Source organism: Uranotaenia lowii, chromosome 1 (genome assembly GCF_029784155.1).
Source record: "Uranotaenia lowii strain MFRU-FL chromosome 1, ASM2978415v1, whole genome shotgun sequence".
In the NCBI taxonomy this organism is placed as follows: Eukaryota; Metazoa; Arthropoda; class Insecta; order Diptera; family Culicidae; genus Uranotaenia; species Uranotaenia lowii.
Genome location: NC_073691.1, coordinates 110,814,782 through 110,831,538, shown reverse-complemented (window position 1 = coordinate 110,831,538; position 16,757 = coordinate 110,814,782). Strand labels below are relative to the sequence as shown.

Below are 16,757 nucleotides of genomic sequence, written 5' to 3'. Positions count from 1 at the left end.
AAGAAGTGCAAACGGTTTTCTTTGGAAATTTGGTTGATACATAACCGTAACTTCGCTTGAAAGTTTTTTACATCATCACAAGCAGTCATGATATTTTTTTCTTTTCCTTGAAGCTTCAAGTTCAAATCTTGTAGGTGGCCAGTGAGATCAACGTCAAATGCCAAATCCTGAACCCAGTCGTCTGCTTGAAACTGTTCAACAGGTTCACCTTTCATTTCCAAAAAATAATATTTTTTCGTCTCGAAGCAAAAAAAAATCTTTTTAATATTTTGTGGCAGGAAAGCCAGCGTACTTCTGTGTAGTAGGGAATTTTGTGAAAATTTAAGACGGGACTACGAGGGCCGCATTGACCAAGGCCAAACCCCCAGTTTGACATGCCTGCTCTAGAGCGATAAATGAGCACGATGACAGCAGTTAGAGCGAACCTAGGTTGCCTCTGGTTTGCCTCCAGGTGAAAAAAATACGGTATAAGACAAGCATGCACATTTAATCGCTACATCAGATAATTATTTTTACATTGTTGAAAAAAAAAAAGTTTAAATTTGATTTAAAACCTCACAAAATCTGCCAGCCTAACTTTTCATGTTTACTTCATGCTCATTCTTGGCGCTCATTCTTGTTTGTTATGAAAATAAAACAAATCCTGTGGTAACTATTCGCGATTTCAAAGCTAATTTTTGACAGGTCGTGTGTGTGCAAGAAAATGTAAACAAACGGGTGGAAATACTAGCTTCTGATAAATCATTATTTTCTTTGATTTGGTTAGGCTTTTCAGAAAATGACGGATACAAATTTGAAGTAGAAGTTTCAGAGATTATTGTGAGCTATTGGAGAAAATGTGTATGTGCCGTGAAGCATCGCAAATCGACAACAAAAAAGGTCAATTTTTTACTACTCCAAAAACTATTCTGAGTATTTCACATAGTTTTGAATGAAAACTCGAGCCAAATGCACATTTTCAATTGCAGTTTGTTAAAAGAGTAGTCAATTAACGTTTCTTTAAAATTTGGGAAAGACTCAACAATTGGTAAGCTAGAATTTTTTATTTGAAAAAACATAAATTTTTGCTATTTTCTATTAGGTTTCCTTCTACAGCTGCATACAATCAGGCGTAAGAATTTTTAAGCTGAAAGGCGGATTTGGATATTTGATGGTGGTTGCAATGAAAAAAAAAATTATATACTTGGATTACTACACAATTCAAGTTTACTTAAATACTTTTCAATTGCCATAGTTCGAGTGAAAAAATGTTATTACCGAATAACCGGGATCCAGTGATAATGTGGCCACCAGTTTTCAGACAAAATCAGGAATTTCGTGTTTTAAAAAAGGAGGAAATTTGAGGAAAAATAGAGAAAATTGCTTGTTGGAAGAAACACGTGCAGGATGCAGAAGTGACTTTCGTTAATTTAAATCTCATCGTAAGTTACCAACTCGTAAACCAGTGAAGATGCTTTGTTTTATTGTGTAAATTGTGTGGAATGGGGGAATTTGAGGATGATGAGAGTACAACTATTTGCCAGCCACTGTGAAATTAATGAATTTTGATTGGCATAGGTGCGCAATATTTAAAAAAAAACTACCACTAGGCAATCTAAGGTGGTGTAGAAGTGAGAGGGGAAGGGAAATAGTTTTTGGTGAGTAGGGAGTGAAACGTAACAGGTTCGTTTTTACTGGAGACGGAACAAGTGGAAATACAAATAGAAAAAGGAAGAAAATATTGTCTAGAAAAGTTTAAAAGTTGCGTAAGTGAGAGGGCATGAAAAATAAAAGAGCTCCTTTGTTGTCCCGGCTCTGCTGGCTGATTGCTGAAGTCGGTCTGGCCGAAAACCCTGGCTGTTGGTTTCGATCGGATTGCTTTGATTGAATTTCCTGAGATTTCGTGAGCTAAGTATATTATTTCTGTATCTTATTTCAATTCAATTCATGTTTTAAGTTCGACCCTTACCATGGAGTGGCCAGGGCAATGGCTTTTCTTTTTCTCATTCTGTAACATAGATACAGATTGGTGTCCTAGCTACACACATTGGGACACATTTTTCTTCTGTGGCACGTTATTTAACCCTTCGTTTCATAAAGTAACAAATTTGCAACAGTTAATTAAAGCTGTTGTAAATTATGCAGAAACTCAAATAGTCAACTTTTTTCTTCATGACAATCATATTTCTAACTTCAAGATACGGTTCAATTAAAAAAAATACTTTCCGAATATATTTGTACAAACTAGACCAACTTCAATCTGAAAAATATGAAATGTTAAAAAAGGCTTATTTTTCAGAATTTTGACGTAGTCCAATTCGCACCCAGGAAAAAAAATTTGACTGGAAAAAATATTTTCGCACTTTCAGTAATACAATTAACACAATTGAATACAATTTGAAGATTTTTTTAAATTTTTGTCTGATATAATTACCTTTTATTAATTGTTGTAAATTTGCAACACCATGCAACGGTAGCACCTTTAGTTACGTATATGGGCCACAAAGTGTGTTTTCGAAAGTTTCATCGTTTAAACAGTGTATATGTTTTCCGATGAAAGTATCATTATTTTAATGTTATATTATCATGTTATCGAGACATTTTTAAAAATAAAGAATATGCATTAGCCTCTAACTGAACAAAATGGCTACCAACTGAAGAAATATGGTAAAAAACAGTGAAAAATCCTTTTGACTAGATCATCAACCATTCGTATCATAAAGTAAAAAAAAATGGCATTAATTACGAAACCCCGTTAGAAATCCTGCATAAAAGTTGAAAAATTGTATTTCTGAAGGGTCACATATGTATGTATGTTGTATGTTGGTTATCCACCATGGGTGCACGGATTCACCGCAGTTTCTGCCTAAGTATGTTTTCAAAGGTATTCTCAGATTATTAAGTTCGATAATATATTTCCAAAGGGTCACATTTAGTACAAATTTGTGACTTTTGAGTAGTTGAAGTATTTGTATTAATTGTTTGAATCTATAATTTTTCAAATACAACGAGCGCTGTGTTTCTATGATTTTAAATATCATATTGTGATCCCCGGGAAAGAGTTTCTGGGTTCAAAATAAATATTTTCGCATTTTTAGTAAATTAATTATTAACATACTTTTTTCCATACTAGTACATTGAATTTTTAAATGCAAATGCATTATATGTTCTCAACATTATACAATGTAGTACCCTAGTTAGTAACATGAGTTCCATAATGTGCTTCAATTACTTTTTATCATTTAAACAGTATTAATGTTTATAGTATTAATGTTTTCAGAACGAATGTGATAACGGAAACGGTGCATGATGGGGACATAGCAGTTTCATTTAAGTCCTACTTATAATTCCGTTAACTCTTGTGAATGTGTACCATCGGAAAATCGTTTTCGATATTGAACCCTAAACGTTCCCCTTCCCTCTTCCAAATTAGAATCAAAGCTTACAGTTGAGTCACCGCAACTATTACGGCTCCTTCCTCTACTAACATGGATTAAATAGTGATCCACTCGGCAAAATGAAACTAATACGTTAATTGCCTTAATAAATAAAAATATGATTAAAAAAAAAAATCAGCAAAAGTTATATGAGTGCATTTTGAAGGTTTTAACCCATAGGTTTTCTTTATTAAGGAATATTGAAAATATTGTTTTTTTGTTTTTTTTTTTTGTTATTGGTGTTTCAATAAACATTGCAAATTGTCCCTTCAACAATTTGTATTCTTTGATTTTCAAGTTAACTGATTCTTTGCAAATAAGTATACCATGTACAACAATCACTTTTTCTGTTATAAATGGTTTTATAATTCGTTGTTGTCAGCCGAGAATGAACTTTTTTTTTAGATTGTTGTATATTGCGCTTAAGAACCATGAACACGAATATCATAAAACCACATAAAATCTTTCACAAAAAATTAAGTTACTGAAAAAGAACTGAAGATTTGTGGATCTAATTAATCTCAATAATGCATGTAAGCACATACTTAGGTAGGAACTGCGGTGTATCCGTGCACCCATGTTGGATAACCAGCATACACTACCCCCAGCTAAATGGTGTCCAGACACTAGGTTTACGAAGTTTTTGAGCTAAAACTATGGTTAGTGCAAGATAAACTAAGAGCAAACATTTATATCTAGCTGTCTTGTGTGAGAAAAAAAAGGTATAACCATTTCATGTTGTTGCAAATTTGCAACAATTCATATTTTGGCTAAATACTCGAAATGTGTGAAAATTATATTTTTTTCATTATTTTTCCCTTCATGTACTCATCATTGCGCACTATTGAGAATTTTTTCAAGAAAAAATAAAAAATCATGAAATGAAGGGTTAAAGGCTTCGTGTTGTTGCATCTTTGTCCCGCGCTATGGTGCTGCATATGAATGCTCGTTTTTTCACTATTTCCAAGTAAACACAACTTTTATGCCTCAAATTGTGAGTGAGGAAGGGGCAATTTTTAGTTCAAAGAGTTGTACTATTTGTACTTTGCGGATAGTGAAGTTCAATGCAGGATCACTTAGTGGAATTTCTGCACGTCGTAAGGAAATTGACACGTTTTAACGCGTTGTAAGGAAAATTTAAACAAGATCAAAATATGAATAATCAACCTCAACATCTTAACCTTGCACTCATATAAATGAAGTGCTCATATTAAATTTTATCCTCTGAATGTAATTTTTAGAATAGAAATTTTCTAAACAGAATTCCCATAAATATTATATTGGTAGTTTGAACCGCATTTGACATTGTATAATGTGCAATTGTTTTTATCATTAAATTATTTTGTAAGAGGTTTTTCTGGGAGAAGGGGGTATGGGAACACTAATCAAGATTTTTTGTTCTTCTAATGTTTGTTTTCAAGAGCGAGCAAAGGCGCTATATCCAAGGTCAATGACCAGAAATGGTAGTGCATCGAAATCCTAAACTCCAATTTTTTACTATTAGTTGCTATTCTTGGTAATATTCAAATCGTAGTGTAAAAATAATAATAGTTAAACGAGAAAATAAGGAAATTGAAAGAAAATATTACCTTTACAATGGGGTTTTGGATTTCTGTGCAGAAAAACATCATTTCCATCCATAGAAGGACGAATCCACAGGGCCATCATCAAGGAGCACATAAAATTTAGCATATGTGCTTCCAACGTTAAAATCTTAGTTATAGCCATGGAAACGTATGGTACTGTTGTCCACGTTTCTTCCTCCCTGTGTTCCAGTTGTCTCTGCGTTCAATACTACACAGTGGGCCCGGCCATGTTAAGATGAGTGGTAAATGTACTTTTACTACTCACCGGGATGCTGACAAGATCTGGCTGTGTATGTATCATAAGCATAAGCATAAGCATAAGCATACTTTTCAATTGCCATAGTTCAATGGTTATAACATGTTTTGTATTTTTATCGGACCTCATGGTCTCATTTCTTTTTTTTTGGGAAATTTTATTGAAAATTATATTTATACAACCACTAGCCGTAGAAAATGTTTAAATAAAAACTAAACATTTTATACTGTCTTAGGTTGAAACTATTTAAATTTTTATATAACGTATTTATTAAATGGAACAACTAACTGAACGGAAAGATTGATTCACATGGGGGCCGTTCAGATACCACGTGGACAGAAAAATGAGATTTTCGACCCCCTCCTCCCTCTCCGTGGCCAAGCGTGGAGTCCACGCCGTGGACATGTGGCAAACCCCTACATCCCTCCCCGGATGTCCACGTGGACAGATTTGAAATTGTTTTTTTTTTTTTCTAAATCTAATTTGTAATAATTATAATTATTATTAATTTCTAAATTATCATATTTATAGTTTGCTTTCAAGTGGCTACTAGTTGCCTAAACTTAAACTGGAAAGCTTTGCAATTTTAAGATTTTTAATGAAACATCTTAATATTTATTCACGTTTAGAAAATATTTTGAAAGTAAGTATGTCAACGTGGACATTACCCAAACCCTTACCCCCCTCTCCGTGGACATTTCCATACCCCCTTCTCCCCCTAAGTTGTCCAGGTGGTATCTGAACGGCCCAATGTTAGTTTTCTATTACTTCTACGACTGACTATTTTAAAATGGAACTATCAGATAGAATTTACTCTCCTACCAGGCTAATTTATTCAAATTCATTTGAAAACAAACTCCAATTTTTCAAAGGAGAGTTTTTTTTTTCATAATCATTTGGATTTATGAAAACTTAACTCGAAGCAATGTAAAGTCGTCTTTAATTTATAGTTCACCCAGAATGTTGCTCACGCAAAATCGTACTACCCCAGATGGCAGCAGCGCAGCTTCGAAACAGCGGATGGCAACTATGGTAACGCACTATGAGAGATAGTCATACAAGCAAGCGGACAAACTTATGTTAATTGGAGTTTTGGTTTTATCACCGCTACTTCGAAATTATCGACGACGTCGTGAGTTTTAATAAAAATCAAATAAAATTTAACCCTTCGTTTCATGATTTTTTATTTTTCCATAAAAATCACTTTAAACAGTTAAAAATGATGTGTACATCAAGAAAAAAAATTAAAATAAAATACGATTTTTCCGTTTTTCCATACATTAATTGTTGCAAATTTGTTACTTTATGAAACGAAGGGTTAATAGTTTTTTATACGTTTCGAGCCACTCGAGGAGTAGCTTTTGTTTGATTACTTTAAAAACTCACCGGAAAATTTCGATAATTTCAAAATTCAAACATGTATTGAAATGTTTTCATCAATTTAACTGCCATTTCCTTTGGTCCTCAGGCCCCTATCCTTGCAGTGGCTGCCCTTCCATTTCTTAAACACTTCTAGGCTACTCTATTGTAAAAAAATACGTTTGAAAAGTTAGGACACTATAGGTAGCCCATTAGGATACCTAGTTTCAAAGTCAAAGACGGGTGACCTGGAAATCTGGAAAGCTGATCTGCTCGTTTTAAAGTATTTTTCATAGAGGGTAGGTTCAAAAAACTGACACTGGTGGAATTCTTAAAAAGCTCCAAATCTTGAGATCGGAACTGATAAAAAAGGATCATGTTAATAATTTGAAAATTTTGGAAAAGGCTCGTCTTATGTTTCATTGTCGAGTAAAATTTGAACCTTTTCGTAAATCCCATACCAATTTTTTACAAAATATTACGCAATGTCGTCGTTGTCAAGCTTTTTGTCATGGCACTAAAAATTGTAGAATGAATGCCAGATGCATGTTTTGCGGCTCATTCGATCATGAAAAATCTAAATGCCTTTTCGGTGGTGATAAGCCAAAAACAGAATTTTTTAAGTGTGCGAATTGCGCAGGTAATCATTCCTCGAATTCTCTAGATTGTCCCGTTAGGGCAAAAATTGTTGCTTCTAGGAAAAACCCCAAAGTTTCCAGAAAAGTTTCTTCTCCTCCTTCCTCTTTTTCGTCTACACACGTCAGACCGGCAAACAACCTGCCTGTTCGCAGTCAGCCTCGGCCTACATTGGAATCACGGCTGGGTAATACCCGAAGTGATTTTAATGTTACCTGGGCTGATTCTGCGCCTCAGACTCGTTGTTTATCGTTCTCAGAGGTGGTTGAAAATGGGTTGCCCTCTTCAGGTTTAGCTAATAAAAATGGGAAAAAACCAAGTCTCAACGTTCATGCGAAGGCTTGGGAAAATCCCCGAAATTCAAATACTTTTTCTTCTCCTTCCTCTTCTGATTCTAACAATTTTGTTGATTTGGGTGAGATTACTGAGGAAAAATTAAAATTTTTGCATCAAAATTTAATGGAAATGATGCAACTTATGTTGAAAGCAAATTCAATGTTTGAAGCTTTCCAAACTTCTTTTAATTATGCTAACAAAATTATTATGACTTTACGATTCCCTCATGGATCCAAATAGATGTTTAAATATTATGAATTGGAACGCTAGATCTTTGCTGGCTAACCAAGACGAGTTCTTTTTATTTTTGAAAACTCAAAACATACATATTGCTGCCATCACTGAAACTTTTTTAAAGCCAGACAATAACTTGAAACTTAACTTAACTTTCTTTAAAATTTTACGAAATGATCGACTTGATCGACAAGGTGGGGGTGTAGCTATTGTCATCAATAGTCGTCTCAAATTTAGACTTCTTCCTTCTTTCAATACAAAAGTCTTAGAAACAATTGGAATTGAATTAGAAACTTCTATGGGGAAAATTATAATTGTTGCCGCATATTTGCCTTTTCAATGTAGCGGTGAACAGAAAAATTTTTTGAAGGGAGATTTACAAAAACTCACCAGAAATAAATCTAAATTTTTTATTATTGGTGACTTTAATGCAAAACACCGATCTTGGAATAATATTTCATCAAATTCAAATGGGAATATTTTATTTAATGACTGCTCTGCAGGTTATTACACTGTTGAATATCCTAATGGGCATACTTGTTTTTCTTCAATTAGAAATCCCTCCACAATTGATTTGGTTCTAACGGATTTAGGCGAGCATTGTAGTCAATTAGTTACTCATGCGGACCTCGATTCAGACCACCTTCCAGTAACATTTTCTTTATCCCAAAGTCCCATTGAAAACCCTTTAAAATCAACTTTTAATTTTCAAAAGGCTAACTGGGAGCGATATATGAATTTTATTGAACGTAATTTAGATGTAAACGTTCCATTGAATTCAATAGAAGATATTGATTTGGCTGTAGAAAATTTGACAACTTCAATAGTCAATGCTAGAGCCGCTTCAATACCTAAAGTTAAACATAAATTTAATCAACCTTTAATTGATGATGATCTTCAGTTTTTGATACGACTGAAAAACATTCGTCGACGCCAATTTCAACGAACTAGGGATCCTTATTTGAAATTAATTTATTGCGACCTTCAAAAAGAGATCAAACGTCGTTTAAATTTCATTCGTAATGAAAATTTTGCTAAAGCAGTAGAGGACATAAAACCCTACTCAAAGCCATTTTGGAAATTAACTAAAATTCTAAAAAGGCCCCAGAAGCCAATTCCTACTTTGAAAGATGGGGATAAACTTCTTTTAACTAATTCAGAAAAAGCTCAAAAATTAGCCCAACAATTTGAGTCTGCTCATGATTTTAATTTAAACGTTGTAAGTCCAATTGATGCTCAAATTTCCCTAGAATTTGATGATATTCTTTCTAAGCAAATTGTGTTTGAAAGTTCTTGTGAGACAAATATTGATGAACTTAAATTGATTTTCAAAAAATTTAAAAATATGAAAGCCCCGGGGGAAGATGGGATTTTCTATATTCTTATTAAAAAGTTGCCTGAAAGCACTTTAAATTTTTTAGTTAAAATCTTCAATAAATGTTTTCACTTGGCTTATTTTCCCAATAAATGGAAAAATGCCAAAGTAACTCCAATTTTGAAACCTGGAAAAAGTGCTTCAGAGCCTTCAAGTTATCGACCAATTAGTTTGCTTCCTTCTTTAAGTAAACTATTTGAGAGAGTTATTTTGAATAGAATGATGATTCACATTAATCAGAATTCTATTTTCCCTGATGAACAATTTGGTTTTCGTCATGGACATTCTACTACACATCAACTTTTGAGTGTAACTAATATGATTAACGCTAGCAAATCTGAGGGTTATTCAACTGGTGTTGCTCTTCTTGATATTGAAAAAGCTTTTGACAGTGTTTGGCACAAAGGTTTAGTAGCTAAATTAGCTCGATTTGATTTTCCTGTATATCTCATCAAAATTATTCAAAATTATTTGACTAGCCGAACTTTGCAAGTAAGCTATCAAAATTCATGCTCTGAAAGGATACCCATTAGAGCTGGTGTCCCTCAGGGTAGTATACTTGGGCCTATTTTATACAATATTTTTACTTCTGATCTTCCTGATGTCCCAGAAGGAAAAGGTAGAAGATTATTTGCTGACGATACTTTGCTTTCAGCCAAAGGTCGAAATTTACGGGTGGTACGCAGTAGATTGCAACAAAATTTAAATTCCTTTTTGAATTACTTGAAAATGTGGAAAATTTCTCCTAACGCTTCCAAAACTCAACTTATTTTATTTCCCCATAAGCCAAGAGCAAATTTTTTAAAACCTAATGAAAATCATTCCATAACTTTTAATGGGGTTTCTTTAGAATGGTCTGATCACGTGAAGTACTTGGGACTCACACTTGATCGGAATCTTACTTTTAAAAATCACATTGAAGATATTCAATCTAAGTGTAATAAATATACTAAATCTCTTTATTCTCTCATCAACAGGAAATCCAGGTTGTGTCTGCGAAATAAGATGTTAATCTACAAACAGGTATTCCGACCAGCGATAATGTATGCAGTTCCGATTTGGTCTAGCTGCTGCGCGACGAGGAATAAAGCCATCCAGAGGATTCAGAACAAGGTTCTGAAAATGATTTTGCGGCTTCCACCTTGGCACAGTACCGAAGATCTTCATCGGATTGCAGGCATTGAATCGATCGAAGAGATGGCCAACAAAATCATCTCCAACTTCAGAGGCAAATCGATGCAGTCTTCCATCGCAGAGATTCGCTCTCTCTACAATTAGTTTAATTTTAGGATAGCTTTAGTTTTTAGTTTAAAATTTTTTTTTTTTTGCACTACAGGATGTTCTCCTTTATAAAAATGCTTGACTGTGCTCAGCAAATTTAGGTCGAATAAATAAATTTTAGTGATTATTAAACTATAGGGCTCTGAAAGTTCATTATTGAACTGAACACCTAATTTAATGTATTAATGTAATATAAATGTAATGATGAATTGGTACTAATAAAGATATATTAAAAAAAAAAAAAAAAATAAGACAATGTTTTCTGACACATCGATAGAGGAGAATCTAAACTATGCTTTTATGCTTAAAAATTATACTAAACTCGCAAAGGTATGCTTTTTATGGGTATGTTCTATCACGGCCCATGCGCTCGTTATAACGCGCCAATCGTAGTAGGCTGAAAATAGCATAAATTTTTCAAAAAGGCCAATTTTCATTAAAAATGAACAAAAAGTCTGAAACCATATTTTGAGCGTTAATCCAGTCCAAAACATCTACTTTTCCATTTTTGTTAAATTTTGATTAGTCCATTTTGGTTTTCTTTTCAGTCAAAGTGCCTGTAAGTATTGGTGTGTTTTCGGTCTTCGGCTGCTTTCGGGTGTGTTCGGCTGCTAGGCGCGTATTGAATACACAGCGGCGCGTATTTGCAACACAGTTTTGTTCTGTGGCTCTGAATATGGTTTTAAAAAATCAAGTTTTGGAAGCAACTATAGCAATTTGAGTAATAAAAAATCATAGGCATTTGTAGAAAACACTTTTCTTCAACGATTACACCCATTTTTAAAACAATTTGTATGTGGAATACATAGAAAATCAGCGATTCGCTTAGGTGGCGCATAATAGAGCATGTACCCCTACAACCTGACGGTGGACCACAAAAATAGATGAAATTTCAATTTGTAAAAAGATCGCGCAAAGTAGTGAACTTTGAAAAATTGCAGTAAATTCAATTTTTGTTCCATCGAAAATCTAAAGACAGCAAAATGTTAGAATTTCGATAAATTTTGTAGTCACATTTTTTCAAAGAATCTACCATCGCTCAAACAGTATTTACAAGCAATCGAATGAAAAGTAGGTTTTTCAGAACACTTTTTTGAACTTTTTGTGACCCTTTCATTAAAAAAAAATTTCTTGGCTTCATGATGTAGGCATTAACTTCAGCTTTCATATGCATAAGGCAAATATTTTGTAATATATGAACTACAGCAGTTTTCCTGAGGCATGTGTGGTAAACGCGACGCCTAACCACTCACAAAACGCGACCATCTTCTCTAAGATTGGAATACAGAATGACCATTCCGAGAAATACATAATTGATTAGTTTTCACGCATACATCACAATACCAATCATACCAATCATCAAACAATCATTGAAGAGTCCTCTTGCACGGAGAGAAATTTCCTTTAAATTTACTAGTTTTCGTGTTGGCGAGCTTTTGAAACTTTGGAAGTTATAGCAGATTGTACAAAACTAAATCTTAAAATTGACGAATCTAACTTTTTAAATACTCTTCAATTATTCATATTTACGCTTCCATGCCTTACTCACTACAGCATGTTTTTTCGATTTTTTTCTATGCTGAATAACGAGAAAATTAGTAGCTTTAGATCTCTATGTATAATGTTCTAAGCACATTTTACTGACATTACGAGGTTTCTATTGTTATAAGTTTTATATGAAGTTAATTATAATTCAAACGACTTAGATAGATTTTACTTTTGGAGTGTCAAATTGACACTCTAAGTCGGAAAAGGGAGTTTTTTGTCCAGGCTTCTAGGATTCGTCCATAAAAAAGTAAAGATACAATATTAAAGAACTTATGAAGTCATTTGGGGTCCCCGAAAAAAAATTTTGTATTTTGAAACTTCAGAAAAAAGTTAAAAGTTTTCAAGCTTGCAATAGTGCCAAAATGACACTCTAATGCGGATGAGGGTTCAGATCACTTTGATTTTGGTGGTAACATCAACTTAGCCCATTATAGATTTGGCACCAGTTAAGCGGCTCCAGGTTTATATATATTTTTTTTTTGTTTCGATTATAGTCGTTTTACCATCATTATGGCATTCGCGACTCTATCAACGTTGCAGTTGGCGGATCGTTATTGAAAAACTATCCGGTACAACTGCGTTCGATGTTTACTCTTGGGCTTGAACTCGCGGACAGGTTTATATATACAATTTACAAAAGTGTTCTACCTTTACTTATGTATGTAGGTACAGTTGCGTTAAAAAATAGAATGAATTCGCACAGAAAAGCGCACAAATTTTTAAATTTGGCGGACTGCCATTTCTCTCACAGTTGATATGTTTTCATGGAAATTTCACACAAGCTAAACTCTTGGCTCATTGAGTAAAAGTGGGGAAAATTAATCATAAATCTCACAAAATTAGCTGTAACTTTGAAAAAAAAATCAAATACGAAGGGAAAAGGCTCGATTTTAATAAAATTGGCCTGATGAATGTACTTTTTTACACAATCTCACAAAGTTTTGTGTATAAAACATAAAATTTGAAAGAATTACAGCTAATTTTGTGAGGCAATCTCAATTGTTCATAGTTTCACTAGAATAGCTGTATCTCTCTTTCTAGTGCGCACCGAATGTTCAAAACTCAATTAACAAAGAGTTTTTAGGTTTTACTAGCTTGTGTAAAAGTTTAAAGGAAAAATATTAACTGTGAGAGAAATGGCAGCCTGACAATTTTGAATGTTTGTGCGCTGCTCTGCGCGAATTTATTCTTTTTTGAACGCAACTGTATATGCTTATATTTCCGATAATTTGTTTTATCATTGCTCATTCATCAGACAAAAATTATTATGAAACAATACTTACAGGAGTAATATACACCAATCCAGCGCAATATCCCACGATGGCCAACGCAAGTGCCACTTGCCAGAATTTGAACTTGGTCGTTGAATCCATTACGGCCGTCGAAATAGCACTGCGTAAAAAGCATAGGTTAATTGAAAATCGAAACGTTACAAACAAATCGCTTTACTGACCCGAAAAGAGCTACTGCAGAGCCAATCCCTAGGACGCACATCATGAAGAAGAATAAAACCGAAAAAAGCTGCAAATGGAGGAAGATACAAATCAGAATTAAATATCAAACATTATTCAAATGTTGACAGAAGTTGAATCAAAAAGAATCTTTAGATTGGCTTGGACCAAAAGAAAATTCAACATATTAAGTCAAACATTATTTGCGGATATTTTATCCATTTAGACTCCTGTGCAAATAATTTCCACGTTTTTAAATTTTCGTTCTGACGCACACATAGACAATCGATGGCTGTTTTTCAAACCTGACGTTACTTGCTTCCGATTCTCGAATCACATTTCTAAACGGCACAACCGTTGTTGTTTTGAACTAAAATAATTATGAAATTCAAACCAAAGAGATTTACACATTGCGGACCAAATACGAGATATCTCGTTTTTTTCGCTTGCCGCGAATATACTAGTTTTAGAAACATAACTCAAATGTTATGATTTTATTAATAAAACTCCATTTTACAAAATTGAACATAGCACTTTTGGTAATTCTATGACTCCAGAAATCGGTCCAGCAGGTCTTGAGACATAGAATCAGGCTTCCGAAAAGTACTGGCGAACGACAGTATTCTTGCGAATGTCGCACATGCACCTCGATGAAAGCTTCCCGAATATTTCTTCCCCGACAGTTTTAAAAGGAGCGGTCGTGCGATGTACAGCGATGGCTTATTTTACCTCATGCGAGAGTTTGTTCGTGGGTATGAAATTTTTTTAAGCTTCGTGACAGTTTTGGGAAAATCTTCGTGACAGTTTTCAATGCGTTGAATTTCGCATGACAGTACTACTTACTCCGTCCGACTGTAGCCGAGATTCGCTCGGGCTGAGTTGATTTTGAACGAACGTATTTTCCTTTTGCTTGAAGCTACTGCGGGTGGTACAAAATAATCATGCCTTATTCGGGAATTTTTTTGACTGATGATACATTAGCTGAAGATTTGGAAATCATCGATTATTCTTTTTGACACACCAGGGGCAGTTATTTCTAATTCAATTCCATCCAAACATGTGAAGCATATCGGAATGGGGTTCATTGTCTACGTATGCGCCAGTAAGCAGATTTTACTGCGCGCAAATTACTTGGAAGGCGGTCTAAATAGGTGCATCAGCGCAGTTCATAAAAGATAGTAACGGTGCATACGAAAGTTGATTTTTGGTAGAAAAAATTGAAACCAAGAAACTAAACTTGCGTTCGCCACTTATAAACATATTTTTAGAAGCACACAGCTTTAAATAATAATTTATTGTCATGATAATGCCAAAATAAATAGGTTACCGAACGCACAGAAAATGGCAATTTAAATAAAGTAGGTACCGTAATCCGGGGTAATATTTATCACTTTTTTCAATATTTTTCGATTATTTTTTCTATTAAGGGGAATGTGGCATGTTTCATATTTTTAAAACCAGTACCGGACTCCTATGAACGTAAAACATGGTTGCAGAAATTTATTGGACTACTTTAAATTTGATTTAAAAATCTATTTTGTTTCTGTTTTGATGCTTTGGTGTAACATTGGTCAGGTTTTTACGTGTTTTCTTGATCATAAAGGATACAAAACACCTTTGTAAATATTATAAATGCTAGTTTATAAACTTAACCTTGCTTTTTAACGTTTTCTTATTCGTTGAATAGTTTGAATAACAAAATACAAATGAAATTTTACCTTTACACATTCCTGTAGGTCCTCCCACTATCTCCATTTTATTTTTTTCTTCAGAGTTAATCATTTGATTGGGTTCCTATCCATTTGTAAAATACGGGCTTACTCTTGGAAAATGTCCTTATTTTTTAAATATAGAAAATTCATCACCTAATGACTATAAAAATAGCACTTTAAATATACATATACAAAAAAAAAGTTGTTCTTTTACTTTCAACAACCCGTTTGCTTCTAAATGCTTTTTGGTATCATGAGGAGAGCGCCCAAGTAACACACAAAAGTAGAATAGGTCTTATAATTTTTGCAAGGAGTTTTATAAGTGATCTATAATACCGTTTACTATTTTAAAATGTATTCATTGAAAACCTATTCACAACTTATCGCCAGGATAGCTAAAAGCGCCTTTTAAAGTCAATCTTTGAAACAGCAATAAATTTATCTGATTGTTTTTTTATTTGACTCCTTGTGCAAGCTATAAAACATTTTTATACCTTTTTAAGGTATATGAACCATTTGAAAAAGTCATGAAACAACTAGGTACAGACCTGTTTTGATCTATAAAAGACTTTTTCAATAATTTTCTAGCACTCGTGTTCTTAAATGGTCTTTACAAGAAGCTTCGGTTTTATAAATGTTTCTTAATGACTGATTGTGGCCTCTTTAAACCGCTTATATGAAACAAATCCCTCTATAGGCCAAAATAAACTTGTAAGGGGTATTTCGCCAAATAAAGGGTTTATGAAACAAAGTTATGCAGTTATCGATCAAAATGTCAACCAGTGTTCCGAATATCACTCATTTTCAATGAATGTTCCTGATTGCACTTCGCAACTGAACGTACAGCGATCGGGTTTTGTTATTGATTGCTATTGGACCTATCCGATCATTGTTCGTTCTATTCATCGCTAAAATACAGATCACCTCGCATGATGCTTTCTGTCAAAACAGTACAGCACCATCATCAAATTGGAATCTCACCAAAGAGCGATGCATACGGCGAATCATGTTCGTCTAGGATCAGGAGTGAATGGTTCAGGCAGTGAGTGAGTGATACATTCAACCGATCATTAGCAAATATTATTTGATTTTAAACATAGCCAATTAATAAATTTATTTGATTTTACAGCGTGTTTTTACATCAGTAAGAATAAAATCCAATTGTAGTTGTGTTTGTGAGGGAAAGATGGTCACTTCCGCTGTGTATTCAATTTCAAATAAGCTAGGCGGATACTGAGTGAGTGACATTCAGAATGGATCAGTTTGTATCTCACTCATCTCCGATATGCGATGTTTGCAAAACCGATGATTCTGAATGGTGCGACTCGGTTGGCATTGCTGAGTGGAACGCTGTTCGAGATTGCATACCAGTCGGGCGAAGCAGTTGCGAGAGGCGCCTTCCTATTATACTATCAGAATGTTTCAAATAAGAAACGTATCCTGAGTGTTTGTTTTGATTGATTTTCGGAACACTGATGTCAACAATAAGATGTTTGTCGACAGCGAAAGGAGAAATAATTGTTTTCGCGTTTGCCAGGAACAACAACAACGTCACTGGTCAGAAAAA

General features: G+C 34.0%; 1 protein-coding gene across 2 annotated transcripts in view; it reads right to left on the bottom strand.

Moving 5' to 3' along the window:
- Positions 1-16,757, bottom strand: part of LOC129738694 (sodium-dependent nutrient amino acid transporter 1) — an 87,399-nt gene that overhangs the window by 18,578 nt on the left and 52,064 nt on the right. For both annotated transcript variants that reach the window (XM_055729950.1, XM_055729949.1), the window contains exons 8-9: positions 13,481-13,548; positions 13,311-13,419 (exon numbers count right to left, since the gene is read on the bottom strand). In XM_055729950.1, coding sequence (XP_055585925.1) covers positions 13,311-13,419; positions 13,481-13,548 — 177 coding nt within the window. The remainder of the gene's footprint in view (positions 1-13,310; positions 13,420-13,480; positions 13,549-16,757) is intronic.